The sequence below is a fragment of the Silene latifolia genome, chromosome 9 (assembly GCF_048544455.1).
Source record: "Silene latifolia isolate original U9 population chromosome 9, ASM4854445v1, whole genome shotgun sequence".
Taxonomy (NCBI): domain Eukaryota; kingdom Viridiplantae; phylum Streptophyta; class Magnoliopsida; order Caryophyllales; family Caryophyllaceae; genus Silene; species Silene latifolia.
In genome coordinates, this window is record NC_133534.1 from 16,717,699 (window position 1) to 16,741,248 (window position 23,550).

General features: G+C 33.3%; 3 protein-coding genes and 1 non-coding gene across 5 annotated transcripts; 1 reads left to right on the forward strand and 3 right to left on the reverse strand.

The window, feature by feature from the left end:
* On the forward strand, nucleotides 1-2,079 carry LOC141600638 (uncharacterized). Its single transcript, XM_074420883.1, has 3 exons — nucleotides 1-795; nucleotides 894-1,248; nucleotides 1,334-2,079. The coding sequence occupies exons 1-3, from the start codon at nucleotides 1-3 to the stop codon at nucleotides 2,077-2,079; spliced, it is 1,896 nt and encodes a 631-aa protein (XP_074276984.1).
* Nucleotides 2,080-3,150: 1,071 nt separating this feature from the next.
* Nucleotides 3,151-3,222, reverse strand: TRNAE-UUC (transfer RNA glutamic acid (anticodon UUC)). The gene has a single exon. It is a non-coding gene; the product is annotated as a tRNA-Glu (tRNA).
* A 689-nt stretch (nucleotides 3,223-3,911) lies between these two features.
* Nucleotides 3,912-5,691, reverse strand: LOC141602467 (protein LIKE COV 3-like). The gene is made up of 6 exons (XM_074422738.1): nucleotides 5,443-5,691; nucleotides 5,201-5,253; nucleotides 4,972-5,081; nucleotides 4,706-4,873; nucleotides 4,387-4,611; nucleotides 3,912-4,297 (listed from the first exon to the last, which is right to left on the reverse strand). Exons 1-6 carry the CDS (start codon nucleotides 5,593-5,595, stop codon nucleotides 4,191-4,193), a joined length of 816 nt encoding a protein of 271 aa, XP_074278839.1. The 5' UTR covers nucleotides 5,596-5,691; the 3' UTR covers nucleotides 3,912-4,190.
* A 2,333-nt stretch (nucleotides 5,692-8,024) lies between these two features.
* LOC141602468 (sulfite exporter TauE/SafE family protein 3-like) lies at nucleotides 8,025-11,780 on the reverse strand. 2 transcript variants are annotated; one of them, XM_074422740.1, is made up of 13 exons: nucleotides 11,611-11,780; nucleotides 11,300-11,459; nucleotides 10,931-11,134; nucleotides 10,739-10,803; nucleotides 10,604-10,640; nucleotides 10,394-10,507; nucleotides 9,802-9,860; nucleotides 9,482-9,568; nucleotides 9,318-9,368; nucleotides 9,021-9,242; nucleotides 8,858-8,934; nucleotides 8,582-8,722; nucleotides 8,025-8,241 (listed from the first exon to the last, which is right to left on the reverse strand). In XM_074422740.1, exons 1-12 carry the CDS (start codon nucleotides 11,635-11,637, stop codon nucleotides 8,596-8,598), a joined length of 1,230 nt encoding a protein of 409 aa, XP_074278841.1. In that variant the 5' UTR covers nucleotides 11,638-11,780; the 3' UTR covers nucleotides 8,025-8,241; nucleotides 8,582-8,595. The 2 variants fall into 2 exon arrangements, with proteins under 2 accessions (XP_074278841.1, XP_074278840.1); XM_074422739.1 differs by having other exon boundaries at nucleotides 8,841-8,934; nucleotides 11,611-11,778.
* Between the last annotated feature and the right edge of the window lie 11,770 nt (nucleotides 11,781-23,550).

A 23,550-nucleotide genomic window follows, 5' to 3' on the forward strand; every position in this document is an offset into this window, starting at 1 on the left:
ATGGACAAAGAGCACTTTAAAGATGTTCTCAGAGACTATTGTGTTCAAGAAGGTTTTTACTTGGTGGTTGTGAAGTCTGAGTGGAATAGGTACACCGCGGATTGTGCCACCGTGATCGATTGTGGTTGGAGGATACATGCTTCAGTCCTTCCCGATGAAAGTACTTGGGCCATTAAGTCAATTAGGTGTCCTGACCATGGATGTGCTGGTGTGAGAACAAATAACCCTATGGCTAATTGTGTTTGGGTGGCTAAGAAAATGATAGAATATATAAGGGCCAACCCAGTCATATCTGCACAGTCAATTAAAGACTTGTTAATGAAAAGATATGGATTGGAAATGGCAAGTAGTTCAGTGTACAAGATGAAAGAAATAGCATTGAGGGAAATCAATGGAGGACATGATGAGTCCTATAAGCTACTTTGTCAATATGTTGAAATGATAAAACTGACTAACCCAGGGAGTATTGCACATTGTTCGGGAACATACATGGGTAATCCAGAGAAGACTCTCCAGTTCAAGTCAATCTTCATATCTTTTCAAGCTCAGTTTGTGGGGTTAATTAGAGGCTGCAGGAGTTTGATAGGGGTTGATGGTGCACACCTCAAAGGAAATCATGGGGGTGTATTATTATCTGCAGTAGCCCTTGTTGGGAACAATGAAATGTTTCCTGTTGCAATTGCAGTAGTTGAAGCCGAAAATAAGGATAGTTGGTGTAGCTTCTTTACATTCTTAAAGCAATGTGTAGCTGAAAGTGGTAGGACAAATTGGACAATAATTTATGATAGGCAAAAGGTAAAAATTTATTATTCTTAATAATTACTATTTAATATTCTTCTTTACATATTCATAATCATTTTTTCTAATTACTAAATATTCTCCTTTGTAATTAGGGTGTTGAGCCAGCCTTGGACATGGTTTGGCCCGATGCTTACAGAAGGTTTTGTGCTCGACATTTATGCAAGAATTTCAAGCAGCAATATCCTGGATTATTATTGTACAAACTATTTTGGATGGTTGTAAATGCAACATCAGAGTACACATTCAAGAGAGCTTTAGAGCAAGTTGTTCAACATGGAGGAAATGGTTGTGCAAGATGGTTTCTTGATTTGGGGGACAAAGAACAATGGACTAAGCATAAATTTAATCCAGAACTTTCATGTGAAGATAACACAAGCAATTTTGTTGAGAGTTTTAATAGTACTCTTGGAGTACGTAGAACAAATCCAGTTCTAAGCTTACTTGAAGGTCAGTGTGCAAAACTCCGTAAACTTGAAGTTTTTCAGTTTACTATGAGTTTGATTAAAGTCTAATGTGTGTTACATGTTAACAGGTATCAGAAGAATGACAATGGTAAGGAATGCTGCAAGACAAATAGCAGCTCAATCATGGCCTGATGAAGGAGTCTGTCCAAACATATTAAAAAGGTTGAAAGAGCTCCAAAAAGAGTTAAGATTATGTTATGCCCATGCAAGTGGAAATGGTGAAGTTGAGGTTCAAGATGGCGGATTCCACTTTCCCGTCTCTTTGATTATGAGGACCTGTTTATGTGGTCAATGGCAGATTAGTGGGATTCCCTGCAAACATGCCATGAGGGCAATTTTAGAGGCAAAAAGAAATCCAAAAGACTATGTTAATGATTGGTTTTCTGTGAAGAGGTACAAAGAAGCTTATGGGTTGTCCATTCACCCCATAGCTGATAAAGCACAATGGCCTGTTTTTGACGTTCCTTACTTGGAACCTCCAATCCTAAGGAGATCCATTGGTAGGCCATCAAGAAATAGAAGAAGAGAACCAAGGGAGGAGCAAAAGAAGGGCAAAAGGTCTGTAACTGTCAAGTGTACAAAGTGTGGGTGCTTTGGACATAATAAAAAGACTTGCAAGGGTGGATACACTGCAAAACAAAAGCAAGAACTTCAAGGAAAGTTTAGTAAGAAACCGGCACATCAAGGGTTAAGCAAAGCATACACTTCTAATTTTGCTTCATTGAATGACTTGGAAACAATAATTATGGGAAGTGCATCAACATCAACTCAACCACAGGTAAGGAGAGGAAGGAAAAGGAAGACTACTGCCTAATGGATGTTAAAGAAGAAATATGCAAGTGACGACTTTTTTTTGCTGCCTGTGATGGCTTTTTTGCTGGTTATAATGGCCTTATTTTGCAACCCCGTGAATCTGTAATGGCTTATTTGCTGCCTTAATGGCCTTATGTAAACCTCTAAATGTTCTGGAATTTTTGTTTTGGCAAGAAAAAAGATACCTTGCTTTTTTTAGTGATGGAAACATAATTGTAAGTTTGCCAATATATCTATATATAAAGGGGTTAAATACTAAGTTTTGTTAAATCCATCTTTTTCTGTCATAAATAATCACATAAATACTAATATTAATCTTAAATATTACACTTTTTACTCCTTTACAAAAAATCATACCATTTGTAAGGCTGCTGAGTATCAATTTCCTGACCCTATTCCTGAATTTGCTGATTCTGTAAGTGTTTATAATTGATTTGTAATTTTGATTTTGCAAAATATAGAATAAGACCGTCTTACACTGTAAGTGGTCGGTCTGATAACTGTGTGAATGCAGGAAACAGAAAAGTTTAAAGCTCATCTTGTGAAGAAGTTGTCAAAGAAAGATATTTATGGAGATGAGTTGGATGAGGTGGTTGGCATCTGAGTAACAGCCAAAAGGAGGGAAATTAACTAAAGTGATCCATGTCACCAAGTTAACAGCCACGTCACAAGTTAATAGCCAAAATTTGACAGATTGCTAATTTAAGGTCATGCTCATTAGTTTATATAGAGTATAGGGTTATTAGTGTGAGATTCATTAAATAGAGGGTTACCTTATAGGATTCTAAAAAACTAAGGGTTACCTTGTAGAAAATCTCTTTTTCAATTTAGTTGATTTTTAGTTGAATTTGAGAGGAAATTTTTTAGAGAGAGAAAGTGTTTGATGGATGGAAGGGCAGTTATCGTCTTTTTTTTTAAAAACGTCGTCGATATAAATCAGCCCCCTCTCCATGGACGAAGTATTTAAAACACGCGATTTGCGGCATCTATTAGTCTATGACACAAACGTCAGCCGACTACAACTCCTAAGAGCAAAATAATGAAAGCATAAAAATATTTTTTGGTAAAAAAGTTCCGTTGCCGGGAATTGAACCCGGGTCTCCTGGGTGAAAGCCAGATATCCTAACCACTGGACGACAACGGAGATATTGATAACTTGTGCTGATAACTTTGTAGTTTTTAAATATATAAATGCAAGGTTTTTCAACAACAGGTCATTCTCCGTACAAGCATCTTGATTCTTGGCTGATTTTCCTAAAAGCAAGACCAGTTCCCACCTCCCAGGCTCCCATCCCAGTCTTCAAATTTTCATGGCACTACAACAAAGCTAATGTGGTACGGTTGCGACAGGCCAAAGGAAAAGTCATGCTCACTTCTCGGTTGGTCGATGCATTTATGGGATGAACCATAGCCCATAAGACACTGTACGCAGTGGTGGAGCTAGGAGGGGGCTAGCAGGGGCGGTCGCCCGCTCCTGACGGATGAAATTTTCGATGTTTAAGTTAAATTTTCGATGTTTTAGTTAAATTTTTCGAAACTTTTTCGAGTGCACCTTATAAAATTAGTTGTTCACCCTCCTAAAATTTTTCGCCCCCCTAAGTTCAAATCCTGGCTCCGCCACTGACTGTACGTCTTTCTTTGTTGAATTAACGCAAGGCTTACCCGTCACAGATGATAGTCATTCAGGCATTCAAGTAAATTTTACCTTATGGATATTCGTTACCTCGTATTCTCGTAATGTTATACATTTGCAGTGCTAACAGTAGTAAATGATCAATTTTTTTTGCAGTATTACTGTCATCAAGCCAATGTAAATGAAAAAAATTAAGTACATGCTCAAATGAAGAACTTTATTAAAGCTGAATTAATCAGTCTTTAGCCCTACCTCTCTATCCAGACACTAACTACAATCAACAAGAGAATCATATCCAAAATTTACTGAATACTACAGCTCCGATTTTTATGCTCAAAAGCCACGGCGAAACTATAAACCTTATTGATCACTTGCATTTTACTACAATTCACTCAGCCTGCTTTTGTTCGGCCATTCTCCGAGAATTCATCATGCATTTTTCTGTCCAGAAAACTATTTGTCATCTGTTACATGATAAACTAGACTGGTATTCCAGAAAAATCATCATCTCTGTCTCTGCGTAAAATCTGCGCATCTACTGTTGTTAGTATCTGAGGTATGGACATTCCTCCAGAGATGACTATTTCTGTCAACAGAAATCAACCATTTTAGTTTCATTAATACTGTTACTTGATGATCATTGAGGAATAATTTGATTTTAAATAAATCATATACCTATTCCTTCACGAACGGAGAGGTTAGGCCTCAAGATATCTTTAGGGCTAACAAGAAACATGTCTCCCAAATAAAGGTGATTTGTGGGTACATAAACACAGTGAAGCTCCTGTTCTCCCAAGCTGCTATGTAGTGTAACTGTCGACGTGATAAATGCCAGTGCATATTCTCCTGCCCGAGGATGCTTTATGATCGCTACTTCTTTGAATGCTTGAGAATTCTGATCTGAAAATTTGATTGCCCTCTTTAAGTAACAGTCAATCTTTAAATTCTGTAATTCTCGGAAGGTAATGCAAAATAATAATCTGTGCAGGCATACCAGGTGAGATAGCGGCACTGATCTGTTTGGAGGCGGAGTAAATGTAACTCACAAGGGGCATCTTTTTTATGAACCATTCCCCCAACTGGAGGACAGAAGCTCCTAGCCATGATGACGTGAATACTCCAACCAAAAAGATGAATGTTATGGAGGTTACAAAGCCGAGACCTAAAAACAAAGACAGTCGCAAAAGGAATACATCATAATGTATGACAGTGAGTCGGGTTTGTTAAAGTTTGAAAGTGCATAGAGATACGAAAACTAACCAAATGTGTTTATTCCAAGATGGCTGTAAATTGGTGAGAAGAATCCATCCACGAAATGAATAAACCACCAAGTAATGTAAAAGGTGATGGCTAACGGTAGAAGGATCACACTGCATCAGAATAAACCAGAATGTCGTTACCAAATACAGAAGGGAAGATAGACACAGAGCTCGACTTCTATATTCATAAGTCGTAGCGTATCAAAACATGGAGGAGAATGAATAGTTACCTTCCAGACATAAATTTTTTGGAAGCCCAGCTACGCAGGACTTTAAAACATGCCTACACTCACACAAAATATATCAGAGAAATTATATCAGTCATTCAATATTAATGTTGTCACACAAAATATATCAGAGAAATTATATCGGTCTAACGAGATCACAACAGTTATTAATGTTGTCATGTAAAATACACAAAATGGGTAAGACATAAAAATGAAGAAGGAATAAAGAAGAAGAAAACAGAAACCTCTTTGCCAGAGTGATGGTAAGAGGAAGAAGATAAAGAAGACGGAGAAGGCGGTGTAGAATCTTTGGGATGAACTCCATTAGTGATTGCCAATGGAGGAACTGAAACTGGGATTAATAGTTCTAGATCTCTTTCCCGTTCTCTCGTTCCCATTTTGTTAGTTTGTTTTAGGTTCGTTGCCTTAGATGTTGCCACTAACCAACTTTTCACTCAGGGGCCCCTCTTCTCGCTTCTCTCCCATCTTCACTCTATTCTCCAAGTTTTTTTTTTTTACTGTGGGACCCGCATGAGATTTTTTTAATGTGATAATTTTTTTTTTTTTGGGATGGGGAACACGCAACCGCTACTTTTGGTGCACGTAATAGCCTGCAAACCACATACCGGGCAAACTATCCGAGAGTGATAGGTTCGAAATCTACAAGTCATAGAATCTGCTATATCTACGATGTTATTCCAAACTTGGTGGTTCGCGATGTCGTTGTAATTACCGGCGCCTTTTTATTGTGCTTATTGATTGGTGGAAGGAGACTAGGAGAGAGGATTGGAAGTAGGGATGGCAATGGGTAGGGTCTGAGTCGGGTCCACCCAAACCCGGACCTGGGCCCGTACCCGACCCAGACCCGTAAGGGTCTAAAATTTGAGGACCCGGACCCTATGGGCAAGGGTCGGGTCTGGGTCTACCCGTGGGTCCGAGTTTCAGCCACTTTAATAACAAGATTAACAGTTATGGGGTCTATAATATTAAAAAAAAAATCATACTACTTTAACATTATGAGGTTATTAATCTCTATTGCACACTACCAAATCCAATATACATACCAAAGAGATTAAGAAAGACAAAGAAGACCTAAATTAATTTTACCTCCAAATACATGTGAAAGAATCAAACTCGGAACCCTAAAATCATTACCGTACTTGATAGCCGTCTCCATCTGACCGTCGCTGGCTGCCGTCAATGGTGGTTGTCAGCCGCGTATCAGTGATGTGGTGGTGGTTTCTTTGTGTCAGTGGTGGAGCGGTGATATTGTCAGAAGAGTTTGGTTGAGTTTTATCACTTTATGGGATGAGGGAAGAGAAAGAGACTTTAGTTGCTTTGGTTTCTACGGTCTGCCAGTATGAATTCAGAAAAGTTGTGATTTTGATTTTTTTTTTTTTAATAAAGGGTCTAAGGGTCGGGTATGGGTCTCATAACTTAGACCCGGACCCGAAATATTTTCTTAAGACCCATACCCTGCCCATACCCACTGGGTCTGAAAAAATGAGACCCATACCCGACCTATTAGGGTCCGACCCTTAGGGTCTGGGTCGGGTTCCCGATCCACTGCCATCCCTAATTGGAAGAATCTAGTGTGTTTGTTTTAATCACCGGCGCCTCAAAGATGGTCGGATTGCTGAGGTGGTGGTGGTTGTTGAGGTGCTGGTGACGTTGCGTTATTAGCTTCACTTTGATTTTGATGAGATTTTTTTGGGCCAAGTCGTCGTTTTAGGCTATAAGATGGTCTTATAGGAGAGTTACCGTTAAGAAAATCATTGAGGTGTCATTTGATTACCCATTGAAAATATATGGGAATTTAAAACACACATTTATTTCAAAAAGGAGTTTAAATCCCCTTCCCTTATAATTGTCTTGCGTCTCATTTAATACAAAAAAAAATACATATTCACAATACTTGTTAATATTTTAGATTAAGTAGTAAAAACAACAATAATAACAGCGAGAGTAGTGAACAATAGTAATCCCCCTGTCTCATTTATTTGTTTACTTTTTTTATTTTTTGTGAGGAGTCAAAGGTAAATAAATGATTGGCACGGATGGAGTAATAGCGAATGCAATGAAAATAACAGTAGGAACAAGAGTGTGAATCTTAATATCGCATCTCTTCTTTTATATAATTGTTATGTTATCTCGATGTATGGCTTTGTACAGAGGTGGCAATCGGGTCAGTCGGGTCGGGTTTGGGTCGGGTCACGTCGGGTCGGGTCATATCGGGTTCCGGTCATATCGGGTCAGCATACCCTTTCGGGTCGAGTCGGGTCGGGTTCGGGTCGTTATCGGGTCGGGTCATTTCGGGTCGAATGATGTGTCGGGTCGGGTTTGGGTCGGGTCATTATCGGGTCCGGTAACTTAATCGCATTACTATAATTTTTACCATTAAATTTATTTTTTAACCTATTATTTGGTTTAATTAATTCATTACTAAGTCAAACATATCAATCTAAACACAAAATCACTCTCATTTTGATCAAAATTAAGCTTAATAATTATCGGTCATCAATTTAATCGGGTCAGTATCGAGTCGGGTCAATATCGGGTCGGGTCGGGTTCGGGTCACTGATAATCGGGCCGTGTCGGGTTACGGGTCGTCATCGGGTCGGGTCGGGTCGGTTTCGGGTCACAATATTTTCGGTTTCGGGTTTGCTCGGGTTCGGGTCGGGTCACTCGGGTCGGGTTAGACTTGTCAGCTCTACTTTGTAGTGCTAATCTAGTTGTTAAGTGTCTGGTGCTACCTAGTCGGATAGCTTACTCTGTATTGTTTACAATAATGTAAGTTATTCAACCTTCTGTCAAAAAAAAAAAAAAAAAAAAGGGTGTGAATGTGTTCTCATAATATGGTTGATGAAATTTATAGGCATGCAAACGCATTTCAATTTCATACAATATAAAATTTAGACGATAAAGGTAGATAGCTCGGACGGAGGTGGAGACGAATACTAGTCTTCATTAGTGACACATGCTCTCAAACCCCATAAATTCGTGATGCTCTAGCTTGTATATCATGTGATAAATACCCACCGCACCTGTAAAACAAGGAAATCAACATCAACTTAAGCCGGAAAAAGATTTTATTTCGGCTGCCTCACTAATTTCTTGTAAATTATTTTGATTAATAATAATAATAATAATAATAACGATTTTCATAAATTAGTTTGAGCTCAATAATATTGTTTGATAAATAATAGTAATAATAATAATTATTATTTTTATTTTTATTTATTTTTATTTTTATTTTTTTTTATTAGGTAAGAATAATAATAATTATTATAATCAACTTCAATTATATTGTCCTACTCTTATTAAACTGCACGAATGTGAGAGGAAATACACGAGATTACGAGAAAGTAGTATATGTAACCTTACCAAGACAAAGGGCACTAACAAAAATGGAGAATGCCAGGACAAATATTATGATAGATGTTCTTCCTATTACTCCTATTATCTTCTGTACTACGTGTTGTCCGGTGAACGCTGCAATTACCGCTACTGAAAACAAATACGACGCTGCAATAACACAATTTAATCAATTTAATTTGTTAGATATATAATTGATTAAAGTATCATATGATATACGGAGTATAAAATAAAGACGTCTAGTAGGCAGTAAAAGTTTAGAACGTACAATATGGGATTGGGAACCTCTTTAGGATGTAATATTCTACAACGGACATCGAAGATGAGAATAACATTGAGAAAGCTGATGTTGCACTTGCCACCTGCACGAGTAGCGAGCGAGGCCATATATAATTGTCAGACTGTCCTCCATCATTAGCTTAAACTTTTATTGATAAAAATTGAGTACCTGAGGTGGAATACCGAGTTCAAGAAACAAAGGAGTTAAGATGGTTCCGCCACCAATACCAAGCAAACCCCCAACAGTACCAGCCAGTATCCCACTGAAGAAGTAGACAAGTAGTTTAGAGATTGTCCATTCTGGGATGTCTTTTCCGCTCATTGTTATCGCTGTCGTCCCTCTGTATAAGCTTACTGCTTCATATATTGCTACTGATGACCCAACTACTACCTACAGCAGAGAAGTGAGACCAGCAAAAACAAAGGAACGAAATGTGTCGAGATTCTTAGTATAACATATAATTACCTGCACCGAGTTTAGCATCCAGTAGTTAAACGAGCAGTTTACTAAGTGAGTCTGAAAACATGCACAAGAAAAGTACAGTTAACATTAATGCAGAATGAAGGGAAAGTTTTTGAGGAACGGTAGGAAATTACACGTGAAAAATTGATCTGTTAAATAGAACTGACCTTTGCAATCTGAACTGCAAAGAAAGCAATCCAAACGAAGACGAGAAGCGCGAGCTGCTTCCATTTAATATTGTAGAGCAGGAGACTCTGGATGGACAGAACAACGAATGATGATTATCTTGGTTTAGACTTTAGAGTCAAGGATTACCTAATTTTTTTCATAGAGTAAACGGATCCACACAAGGGAAATTTTGACCAACTCAAGCATACGACTCTCAAATGACTTTACCAGCTAATCTAGCAAACATCTGCAGGGATCATATAAATTTGTGTCCTAAAATGTGGATCATTGATGAAGGGAATCAAATTTGGGAACAGACCTCGTTGCGCCAAATCTCAGGGTTTCTTAAGACTGTTTTACTATCAACAATGTGCCCATCTGCAGTTAAGAAGGCAAACAATATGACTAATAAAAACCAAGTGAGAAAAAGTTGATTATTTGGTATACACTTTCATATAGGTCTATACACTGTTGAATGATTTAGCAAACAAATGTCACATCTTTACGAGTTGGAACAATTGAATCAGGCGAGACCAAAAGGCTTGCAACATTTTCTGTTCTGAGTTTTAAACATTGCATTCTAAAAGAAGCAAACTTGAGACATTTAGTTAAACTAGATTAACCTATTACTGGTTGATCTAAATGCTAGGGTATGATACTAAGAACACTAAACCTGACAAAGCTGACCCGACTTATAAGGCTGACCCAAAACCCAAAAATGACCTAAGCAAACTTCAAAATCTGAATACGACCAGAAACCCAAAATGATCCGACTTGACCGACTTAACAATGATTCAAGCACCTGAAATGTCCTAATCCAGTTTCACCTGGCCCGAACTGAATAGCCTGTTTATTAAGTCACTTTGTAAAAATGACAAATTTTATTGCAAAATTAGGGGAAGTGAGCGTACTCTCGAGTAGACGTGCTGTCTCTTTCTCTGCTTCTACAGAAGACTGGGGCACCTGTCCTGTGAGGTTCTTGTTCTTCACAAAAGGCTGCACAGACATTTCCTCAGAATGTTCGTCTGCTAATGCATAGAAAAAAAAAAAAAAAAAAAAGTGTTATACAGCTCCATGTTTACGCACTAAATGTAAACTATTCGAGGATGACAGGCACTGACCGTGTCCTCTAAATTCCTGTAACTTGGCATCAGTCTCCTGTTACATTTATACTAAATCAGATTACTCAAATTCTCACCACCAGCTGAAGACATACATGTATACATGTTATCAAGTTGGACAAGTGAGTCTGTTACCTGTTTCGCCATTGTCTCCTTCTTCCATGCCTCAACACCTTTTATATAAGATCTCACTGAATTACCTGAAACCCCATTCATATTTACAATGCATTAGCTACACTTATATTTTAGCAGAAGTGTAAGCAATCCTATCTTTATGCCTCATCAATTTGTCTGCGTAGGTAGTCGATTTGGGGTCATACTACATACCTAAGAAGATGAAGATCAACAGAGTTGTGATCATCCAATCTGCAAAGATAACGTTGAAAGCAACGCCGATGCTGATACCAACCATAAGCATAGGTTGAAAGAGCAGAGCCAAGTCATAGTCAATGAGAGGCATGTTATTGTGTATGGGATGTCTCAGCCTTAGATTGTAATATACTGTTGCACCAGCAGTTCCCATGATTATATCTACCAAAATATTATTCGGAGAACTGAAATGTTATTAAGAACTGCAAAAAAACAAAACTGTCTACGCAACAGGAGAACTTGGGTTGAACGTCTCAAAACAGACAAACAGTGCAAGAATAATATAATCATACACAAAGTTGCATTAGTGAGCAACAAATTACCAACATTTAGAAACAGCAGCGGACGATTTTGGATCAAAGCCGATGATTAAAATAAGCATCGGAACAAAGATGGCGCCCCCTCCAATCCCTCCAACACTGCCCATTGCAGCTCCTAGGAATCCTACTATTGAGCCTACAACAATTTTCCATCCCAACTCCAAATCCTGCTTGATCATGTTTAAAACATAGTATTACATATATGACTTTTCACATTGATATGAAATATTCATATATATATATAACTCGTAAAAAGACACTGAAATTCGATATTTATAATGCTTAATTCACTTAGAAATTGTAGGAGAAATAACTTACAGGCCACAAATGCTGATATGAAGACATCTTACACTCACAGGTTGACTTTGAAAATAACTATGAACAACTCTGAATGCTCTACTAAATATTTGCATAGACGACATTCTAAATTGAGCAGGAAAAATTTATCAGGGCCAACTCTTTTTGAGGGAGGTCCCTTCTGAGTTTGCATAAACTAAAAAATGTACTCCGTGTAGGTAATATTTTAAGCAATAAGCATTTAGGAATCCTCCCTCAACCAATGTTGTTATGATCGGGATTCTACTTTGAATCGATGGGGAGGATAGAATCGAATTGGTAAAATCGGATCGTAGAATCGTAAGATTCTACAAATTCACTATATATAGGTTTTTATTTGGTAAAAATATATAATTGAGGATCAACACACTTATTTATACCCAAATATTGATAATTAATGAGTTAAGTATCATTTCATGAACATGTTTCTACAAATTAGATGAAATTTGGATTTTACGATGTCATGTAAAAATATATTTTAATATGTTTACTATGTAGTCGGATCGTACGATCGTAGAATCGTATTATGATTCTACCTCTAGAAAATTTCAAATAGATAGGATCGTAAAATTCTACAAACATGATAGAATCGTAGGATCCGGAATCGGTCAAGCATTTTTGGATCGTAAAATCGTACAATCGTAGGATCGAATCGGGATTCTGACAACAATGCCCTCAACTACTAACATATTAATAATAGTTTGAAAGCCCGTACTTCGTACGGGTTAATGACCTTAATTATTTTAAAACTAAGTTATAGAAAATTATCGAATAGGTGTTTCGAAAAAATGAAATATCTTAATCCCTTATGATCTCTCTTGATACGTACTTATTTCTAAGCATTAAGTAGCCTCTAAAGCTTTATTATCTCAAATTCTAGCAAAATTTAGTAAATATTAATCATCATAAGTGTAAGTCAATCAGGGCGCTTTCATAGCCCTTATGATTAATATAAAGATAGGTGTTTCGAAGTTCAAATCCGAGTGTCACATGATTCTAAAAAAATCAAATATCCTAATCCCTTATGGTCTCTTGATACGTACTTGATTCTAAGCATTAAGTAGCCTCTAAAGCTTTGTTATCTCGAATTCTAGTAAAATTTATTAACTATTAATCATCATAAGTGTAAGCCAATGGGGGCACTTTGATAACCCTTATGCGCGAGTAATACAAAGACAGGTGTGAAATTAATGAATAGTTTACATTTGCTATATTTTGGTAGGGAGAATAAAGCAAATGTAAACTATTGATTGGGACGGAGGGAGTATATATTTTGTTTGAACCATATACCTACCCTTCAAATATGGACAATTTACGTACACATGCATTCTTATAAGTTAGTCATTTTAATTTTTTTTGTTCAATTAATAAGACCGTCTTACCTAATAATAGTTAATCTTCTAATTACTGATACATAGAGTTCATTTTTATGTTCTTTCTTTCACAAAGCACATGTAATGTATACTCCTATGATCATCTTATTGTTATCATTCCACCGTAAAGGCGTAAAAGATAAATCCGTCTATGTATTTGGCCACTATAAGCAAACATAAGTACAATTTAGTGACAACAAAATTATAGTTTATTAAATTTTAGTTTTAACCGTTAATAATAGAAACTCTTAAAAGCTCTCTTTCACAATAGTTAAGTGACTCAAAAGATTTTGGGTTGATTCCCAACTTTCAAGGATGGCTTCTATTTATAATCATAAGATCACTCTACCTTACGCATGCTAATCTTTCAATGTGGGACAAATCTACTATTTATACGTAGTATATTCACAACACCTCAATTATTTTTCAATGTGGGACAAATAACATACTAATAAATACACCATCTTTTTCACACCTAGCTCGACATCCAGAATCCCGAAATACGGACAATTGCTACTCATTATATCTAATAGTAGTTATATTTAATATTTAATAATATGGGCAAATACTATATGTTAATATTCATATATTCAACATCCAATCTGATTAATAATGAGCAAATACTAAAAAATTAATCTTATCTAGAGTCTAAAGTTTTTCGCACGTATATAGGTAACATTTGTGGAATTTTATCTTATTGCTAACAAACTAATCTTATCTAAAGTCCAAAGTTTTTCTTACGTATAAAATTAACATTTTTTCTTATAAATATTAAGTAGTTTTTAAGGGTTGAACTCTCTAGATGAAAAAAAATGTTAAAACTTGAAAAATTAACAGTATGTAACGTTACTTTTAAAGTTTCTTATATAATAAGAATACTACTCATGTATGTTCGTTATTTAAAAATTCAGCTTAAAAATTAAAAACTAAATAATTTATTGATAAACTACTAAATTTGAGTAGAAAAGGAGATGATATAACAATATATAATTATAATAATTGTGAAACCACCAAAATCAAAAGTATAATACAAATAAATTTCACTATTGTGGGGGTAATAATACAAACTCTTATAAGAGCTATCTAAGACAATATTTAAAAGACTCAAAAATTTTTGGGTTGATATTTAAGTTCCAAGGATGACTCATAATTTATAATCATAGGATAACCCCACATTATGTTAATCTTTCGATGTGAGACAATTCTACTATTTATAATAATAGGATCAGCACACCTTAAGTTAATCTTTCGATGTGGGACAATTCTACTATTTATAATAAGATGACCACACCTTACGGTAATTTTTCGATGTGGGACAATTCAACTATTTATACGTAATATGTTCACCAGATCTTATTATTTTACAATGTGTGACATATAATATACTAAGAATTACATCATCATTATCATAGGTTGAAGACGGATAATTCCGTTTTAAATAAAAATTCGTGGATAATAAAATACAAATAAATTTGGTATTAAGACTACATAAGCTGTTATGGCCGATTGATTTTTTAGGAAAATGTTTTTGTAGCATTTTATTATGAGTGTGTTGGCAGTTCCTAGAGCTAATATGGTAGCTGAACCTTGAGCTCTTTTCTATACTTGGATTTCTTCAACTGTTGTCCGCTTAATTGTTTGACTAATATTCAGTTAATTGGTCCCATTGTAATGAAATCATACCTAACTCATTTTTATATTCTCATTCTCATTAAATTGAATTAATCAATATTAATCGCTTTTAAGACTTATTAATTATGGAGATCATGCATACTTATTGTTACATTTGTTAGTTAGTCTTATCGGTGTTCGATTGTTAGATTAAAATATAATATAATTAATTAATTGAATCAAGAAAATCAAGGTCACTTGTATCAATTTAACTGTTAAAGCACAACAAATGTAACATATAAGACAACTGTAACATATAAGAGCTCTTTAAGACAATACTTAAGAGACTCGAAAGATTTTGGGTTGATATTTAAGTTCAAAGGATGACTCACATATATAATCATAGGATCGTCACACCTTATCTTAATCTTTCGATGTAGGATAATTCTATTATTTATAATTGGATGACCCCACCTTATGGTAATTTTCCGATCGATGTGGGACGATTCTACTATTTATACGTAGTATGTTCATCACACTTATATTATTTTTCAATGCGTGACATATAACATACTAAGAAGCACGTCTTCTATTTCTCACCTAATCCAACATCCTATACTGTCTATTAATAATCGTACTTTTTTTTTCTTTTTTTGTGTGCAAATGATATGAATCTCATACTCTAATAATTTCATTTTTTTATCACAAATCTAATTATATAATTTTTTTACGATATCTTTTTATCAAATGAAATGTAAAATATTTTTATATAAAAATTATAAACATGACTTGGATATATAATATATGAAATATATACTATAATAATTAAAAAATATCCACTTTATTTTTTTATATCATATTGTGGAGATATGATACAAACTTTTAAGATCTCTTTAAGATAATACTTAAGAGACTCAAAAGATTTGGGTTAACACCTAAGTTTCAAGGATGTCTCCTATTTATAATCATAGGATTAACCCAATTTGTTAATCTTTCGATGTGTGACAATTCTATTATTTATACGTAGTATATTCTCCACACCTACATTATTTTTCAATGTGGGACATATAATGTATTAAGAACTAAGAGGTACACTATCTTTAGTATGTGCAAATGATATAAAATTTATACTCTAATGATAGCATTTTTTATCACGAATCTAATTATATTATTTTCATAATTTTTTTAACAATACTTTGTTGTCAAATGAAATGGAAAAGTTTTTATATAAAAATTGGAAATATCACTTGATCATAATTTAGGAAATATATATATTATAATAATTAAAAAATTCTCCACTTTATTTTTTATATCAAAAATTATTATTTATGATACTTTCCTAAATTGATTTTTGATGATGTGGACGCTCTAGAATCGCTCGGAAAAAGCCTCTTTTATAAATATACTAGTTTGGATGCCCGTGCGTTGCAACGGGATAATTAACTTAGTAACAAAAAAAATGGTTATAAGGTCTTAATATTTACATCTTATGTCTAATCATTTATTTAGATATGATCAAAAGTCAAAACATCTTATTTAAATGACACAAAAGATGTTGGGTTGATGATACCTAAGTTCCAAAGATGCCTCATATTTATAATCATAAGACCACCACATCTTATGTTAATCTTTCGATGTGGGACAATTCTATTATTTTCGATTGTCTTAAAATAAACATTATAATATCACTAATATAGTAATATATAATCGTTTTTATAATTATCTACGTGATTAAAATTTGTATGGTATTGTTGTAACTAAGGTTTACCGTTAATACAAACTCTTATAAGAACTCTCTAAGATACTCCCTCTGTCCCGGTCATTTGTTGTCCTTTTTTCATTTTGGGGTGTCTCAGTCATTTGTTGTCCTTTCTATTTTAAGAATGAATTTGATGAGTAATTTGGTCATTCACATTCAATTTATTCCACATGTCATTTAGTAATTGACCCCTTCCCCCTTTCCTTGTTCTTTGTGCCAAAACCAAATGACAACAAATGACCGGGACGGAGGGAGTAATATTTAAGCTCTTCAAAAGATTTTGGGTTGATACCCCTATGTTTCAAATATGACTCCTATTTATAATCATGTGATACCTCACCTCATGATAATCTTCTAATATGGGACAATTCAACTATTTATATGTAGTATATTTACCACACCTACATTATTTTTCAATGTGGGACAAACAATATACTTAGAAATACACCATCTTTTTCGCACCTAATTCGACATCTAACCCAGTTTAATAATAATAAGCAAATACTATACTATTTATTAATATTCGTACAGTACATTTTTTTAACTTCTTATCATAATTAAAATATGTGCAGATAATATGATACCATATTCTAATGCTAACATTTATTTAACACGAATCTAATTATATAAATTTTCAAAAAAAAATTTATGTTACTTTTTTGCTAATGAGAAGTATAAGTTTTTTTATAAAAATTATAAACATCACTTGGACATAATATAAAAAAATATACATATCATACCGTGAAGATAATGATATAAACTCTTAAGAGCTCTCCAAGACATTGCTTAAGAGACTCAGAAGATTTTGGGTTGGTATTTAGGTTCTAAGGATGCCTTCTATTTATAATCATATGATAACCCACCTTATGCTAAACTTTCGATGTGGGATAATTCTATTATTTATACATAATATATTCACCACACCAACATATTTTTCAATGTGGGACAAATAACATACTTAGAAATACACCATCTTTTTCGCACATAATTCGACATCTAACCCGGGTAATAATAATGAGCAAATACTATACTCCCTCCATTCAAGACCAAATACAACATTCCTTTTTTTACACTATTCATGAACGAATAGAATCTTTACGATTCCTTGCAATGTAAGACAAAATATGGTCATGTGGGATTTTATTTGATTCACCTATAAAGTACAATGAGAATATCAAATTTTTAAATTTTTTATAATGTAAACTTAAAAATATTTACGTTGTAATTTGTGTCTTGGCAAGTGTGTAAATGAAAATGTTGTATTTGGTCTTGAATGGAAGGAGTACTATTTATTAATATTCGTACGTTTGTTTTTAATTTTTTTATCATAATTTAAAATATATGCAAATAATATGATACTATATTCTAATGCTATCATTTCTTTTACCAAGAATCTATTATAATATCATTTTCATAATTTTTTTATAATACTTTTTTTGGCAAATGAGATGTATAAGTTTTTATATAAAGATTATAAACATCACTTGAATATAATACATAATATAGAATATATATATATATATATATATATATATATATATATATATATATATATATATATATCATACTATGAAGATAATGATATAAACTCTTAAGAGCTCTCCAAAACAATACCTAAGAGACTGAAAATATTTTTGGTAGGTATATAGGTTCCAATGATGACTCCTATATATAGTCATAGGATCATCCACTTTATGTTAATCTTTCGATGTGGGACAATTCTATAATTTATACGTATTATAATCCCTACACTAACATTGTTTTTCAATGTGGGACATATAACATATTAAGAAGTATATCATCTTTAATATGGGCAAATCATATGAAATCTATACTCTAATGAAAGCCTTTTTTGCCACGAATCTAACTATATTATCTTCATAATTTTTATAACGACATTTTTTTGCCAAATGAAATGTCAAAGTTTTTATATAAAAATTAGAAACTTCTCATGAATATAAAATAGGAAATATAGATATTATAATAATTAAAAGATTCTCCACTTTATTTTTTATGCGAAAAAAATTATTTATGAAACTTTCCTAAATTAATTTTTGATGATGTGGACGCTCTAGCATTGCTCGAAAAAACTCTCTTTTATGTATATACTAGATTTAATGCCCGTGCGATGCACGGGCCTACTGGTAATGTTCTACCATGTATAATGTATAACGTAGTATCATGAAAAATCAAAGCATCATACTTTTAGTACCCAATCTCCAATGCCATTGTATGAAACGCAGTTGCCTTTGGACTAAGGATGGCAAGCCAGATGGGGATTAGGTCATCGTCCTTAAATCTTACTCGGCAATGCTATCTCAAGAATGTGATTAACTAATAAAGAGAGATTCTTATGTTATAAACTTCTATTTTAAGCCTTATTATTTTAGGTTGAGAGAAGCCAAACTAAACTAAATGTAATTGAGTTGAGCTGAAATGAGCTTAATGGAGTTGAAGTAATAATTAATTTGAGAAGTGTTGAGCTGAACTGAACTGAATGGAGCTGAGTTGGGCTGAACTGAGCTAAATGGAGCTAAGCTAAGCCAAGCTAAGCTGAATTGAGCTGAGCTGAACTGAGCTGAATAGAGTTGAGCTAAGCTGAACTGAATGGAGCTGAAGTAAGAGTTAATTTGATAAGAGTTGAAATGAATGGAGTTGAGCTGAACTGAACGGAGTTGAAATAAGAGTTAATTTCAGAAGAGTTCAGCTCAAACTGAACTGAACTTAACAGAGCTGAAGTGAATGAAGCTGAACTGAATGAAGCTGACATAAAAGTTAATAAAACGTACTCAAAGTTATATAAAATCTAAAATATCCAAATTAATTATTTTATTAGTTTTCGCTTATGTTTTGCAAGGCATTTGAGCTAGCTTATTTAGTCAAATTAGTTTATTTGACCAAAATTTAGCTACCTTGTGTTTTTGCAAGTGTTTAGCAGATAGTTTATTTAACTAAATAAGTTACTTGAAATAAATGCTATCTAAGATAACATTTGAGGAATGAGGTACTTAATCCTATTTTTTCACCCCTTCAATATACTATATTAAATCATTGAAACGATTTATTCTAGCCATAACTCACATCAATACAATATGTCACTGTCTCCGAATCTAGAAATCACAAAAAATAAAAGAAGGGTTATGTATAATATGTCACTATTTCCGAATTGAGATCTTTTAGGTTAAATTCTACAACTACTATAACTCTAATTTTTCAAGAAGAGTCAAAGTACATCTTATACCGACTCACTCAATAATGACAAAAATCAAAGATCATTGTAGTATATATCTTTGTAAGGAATATTTATGATTGTTATGAATAGAGACTCTTGTATAATTAATACGGAGTAAGAATTACCTTTGTCTAAAAAAAAAATACGGAGTAAGAGTTTTTTTAATTTGACAATGAATGAATGCTCTTTCAATAAGTTTATACTTTGCCGTAGAAGTAGATATAGTGGCTGTGTTTATTCTTTAGTTAATGAATGCTCGTGCCATGCACGGGTCATTTGGTAGAGTGAAGATTATTGAACCCATTTGTTAAGAATTGTTACCTTAAAAATGAAATTAATTAATTATCACACAACCTGTGAGATAAATGTTGTTGTTATTAATAACATGCTTTTTTTTATCTCATACCTAGCTCAATTACAATTACAATGATTATTACGCACTAAAATTTATTCTCATCGTATAAAAAAAACACATATCTTGAACCTGCGTCGTCAATCGCCATGTTTATTATTACTCTATTTTAAGGTTGGAGTTAATATGTGAAATAGGAAATTAAATTTTGAGTATTATTAATTGTATACCAATTCCTGTGTATGTGAAATTAAACTCTTAAGAACGTTCCACCTTATCAAGACATATTCGATAGTTCATCCATATCAAGTCAACTCTGAAAATTATACCGTAAACTGGGCATAACAATTGTGTAAAAATGCTTATTAACTAATAGTTTTATGTGCTGCACATAGTAAGGGAAGGGAAGGGAGGTTGTTGTCAAGTGTTCGTCATCTCAAGTTCTAATGCTAAATGGTGACTCATTCTATATGTATAGCTATACAAACAGTTCTATTATTCACCGAACTCGGCCGTATATAATTCGGCACTATAAGAGGAAGATGGCATTATGTATATGTATAGCTATACAAACAATTCTATTATACACCGAACTGGACTATATATAATTCGGCACAATAACAGGAATACAAAACCAAATATTATAACCTATTAAAATTATTCCTACTTAAAAAAAAATGAAATAAAAGAATAATAATAATATAAGTGGGAATTCTAAAACCAAAGCTTAAGGAGGGAGCATATGTGGCTTTAGCCGATCAGTCGTCATAACACCATTATCAGTTGTAGTCATACTGCAAAACAAATGATCAATCAAGCAAAACGTTAATAAGAGGGGGGGAATTATTGGAAAAGTTAAGACCTTATGTATATGCTAATAATCAATCAATAAAAATCCAAACTAAATAAAAAAGTTCAGCATATAACAAACGTAAATTAGAAGATAAAAGGAAATTACGTAAAAACCTAAAAACTGCGAAATAAAATATTAGAAATAACTAAACTAAACGTGATTGATGACCCTAGTAAAGATCCACATAGCATGGGGAAGGGTGGCCCTATTTATAAGAGTAAGCTAATATATGGGACTCCTACATTAATCCAAGTTTTTATGTAATTTTTATCTTGTATGGAATAGGAGTGAAGCATTAGACTTCTACAAAATTTGAGACTCTAATATTATTGGTCGGAAGAATCTCAATAAAGTTGGACTCTCTGTAATCGCTCGAAAAAAGCTTCCTTTATTAATATAGATAGATAGATATTAGATTTAATGCCCATGCGATGCACGGGCCGTTTGGTAGAGTCTTTTGTATTATTTTATATATATTAAAAACGTTACTGTTTAGTTATATGAGAATGACTTATTTTCAATAATAAGAAATGTATATGGATTTATTTAGAATCTGGGAAGATACTGGCAAAACTGAGCCAATCCGAATGACCGACCCGATTAACCATACCTGAACCTATCCGACCCAACATCCAAACTTAAGACCCGAGCTTGACCCGAGCTTGACCCGACCTGAGCCGAAACCAGCATACCCGAAATTGTCTTGTCGTGACCCAAACCGGACCCGATTGACCCTTTTACCAGGTCTAATAATGAGTAGTCTCTCTTGATATTTTGTGTATGTTAAAGGACTTATTATAAAAGATTATTTCAACTATAAAAATGGCTTATTTACAAATTCATTAACTAAATCCAAATATGTCGGACTAAAATTTTGTTATTAGGAAATTGAATTTCTTCTAATAAATAAACATGATTGTAAAATTCTCTAAATAAGATGGCTAAACATAAATAATACATGTCAAAACTTAGTAAGGGTAAATTATACGGAGTATAATTGTATGTAAAAGCCAGTAATTCATTTATAATTCAGATGAAGCATTTTTGTATGTTGATCAAGTAGTTGATTGTTTTGTGATTCTTATCTATAAAATAAATTTCTTTACTATTTTTGTAATTTTTATTAGCAGGCTTAAATTTACTCGAATTTATTAATAAATCTTTTACTTTGGGTTAAGTTTAATCCAACAGATTTGTTTATAAATTCTTTCTACCAGATCTGCTTGATAATTGCTTTGTGATCAAACTTTGAGTATCAATAATTTGAACGTGAAGTCAAAAATCAAATATTAAATAGGAGAAGTAACCAGTCACAAATTTCCAATGAAATTACGTAAGAGTATTCAGTTTCACGAATCTTTATGCCATAAATCGTAATTTTCTAAGGTACAATCCAACTGTTTTTTCCACAAATAGGATTATACATCCAGTTGTATATAGAGCATCGTACAACCAAGGTACTTGTATAAGAATCCGAGCTTATATGTATTTTTTTCTGAGCTAATTCAAAGTTCACATTTTTAATGTGTGAATGGATGATTTCGGATACTTTCTAATAATAAAGCTCATATTTTTTAACATAAAGCTCGAATACTTTATTACAATGCTCGGATTCTATACAGTACAACTGGTACCACTGGTTGTATAATCCATGAATTGTGTTTTTTCCTATGTCAAATTGTCAACCATTATTTACTCCACAAGACTACTTTATTAGTCTTTATCAAGTGACATTCTCATCAAGTGATTAATCACGGTTTCAATTAAAGCACTATAAAATTACTATTAAAGTCATAAGTAATACGAAGTAATTTTGATACTACTTTATTAGTTTTATTTAGTTTATATTTGAAAGAACTAATGTGTCCGGTCCTTCATTAAACTTGACCCGTCTCTTTTTTTTTATCCATTATTTTCATTCAATGTTCTTATTAGTGTGACTTCAATCATTTTCATTTGACAAAATATCGTGCTGATATGTCTCATGAGACTCCAATAGAGTACTAAATTGTATTTTACATATTAGAATCATGCATACAAACTAAACCTATAATAATTAATAATGAAGAAGTAAAGTAGAAATCTTGAAAGCACAAGAATAATGTAACTAACATGACCAAATTGCATTATATACTCATATAGTCATATGATAGCCGTGGGCATAAGATTTTGTATATTACGGAGTACATAATTGGGTTCGAAGCTAAGATATGAGTATAATATATTATCAAGGTCTAAAAATCGTACATCAAAGAAAATAGTTTCAAGCAATAAGAGAATTCAACTTTTGTAGAATACTTTCGAGCAACATGAAACAATTACAAAAGATAAATGCTAAATAAATATTATTGTGATAAAATTATCAATTTCTCTCAAAGATCTAAGCTATATAAGCACTAAGCAGTTATTAACTTCAAAGTTCCATGTTGTCATTAGTTTCATTAAGTATACATCATATATACGTACATCATATATTCCATACCATTTGTACTCTCACAGTAAGAGCTTTGATCTTGATTGTTGATCAACATTCGCACCCTCTTATCTGTACACGGGTAAATATTCTGATATCAGATATGAGAATTCCTTATGTCTAAAGGTCTTCAAAGTGAAAATATATTATCTGACCTGACTCCAGGAAGATAAACATGGTAGAAACAATTTCAATATTCAAGACGTAAATAACATCTTATAGATTTCACTTTTATATATCTAAGCCAAACATTCATTAATTGTGTTTTA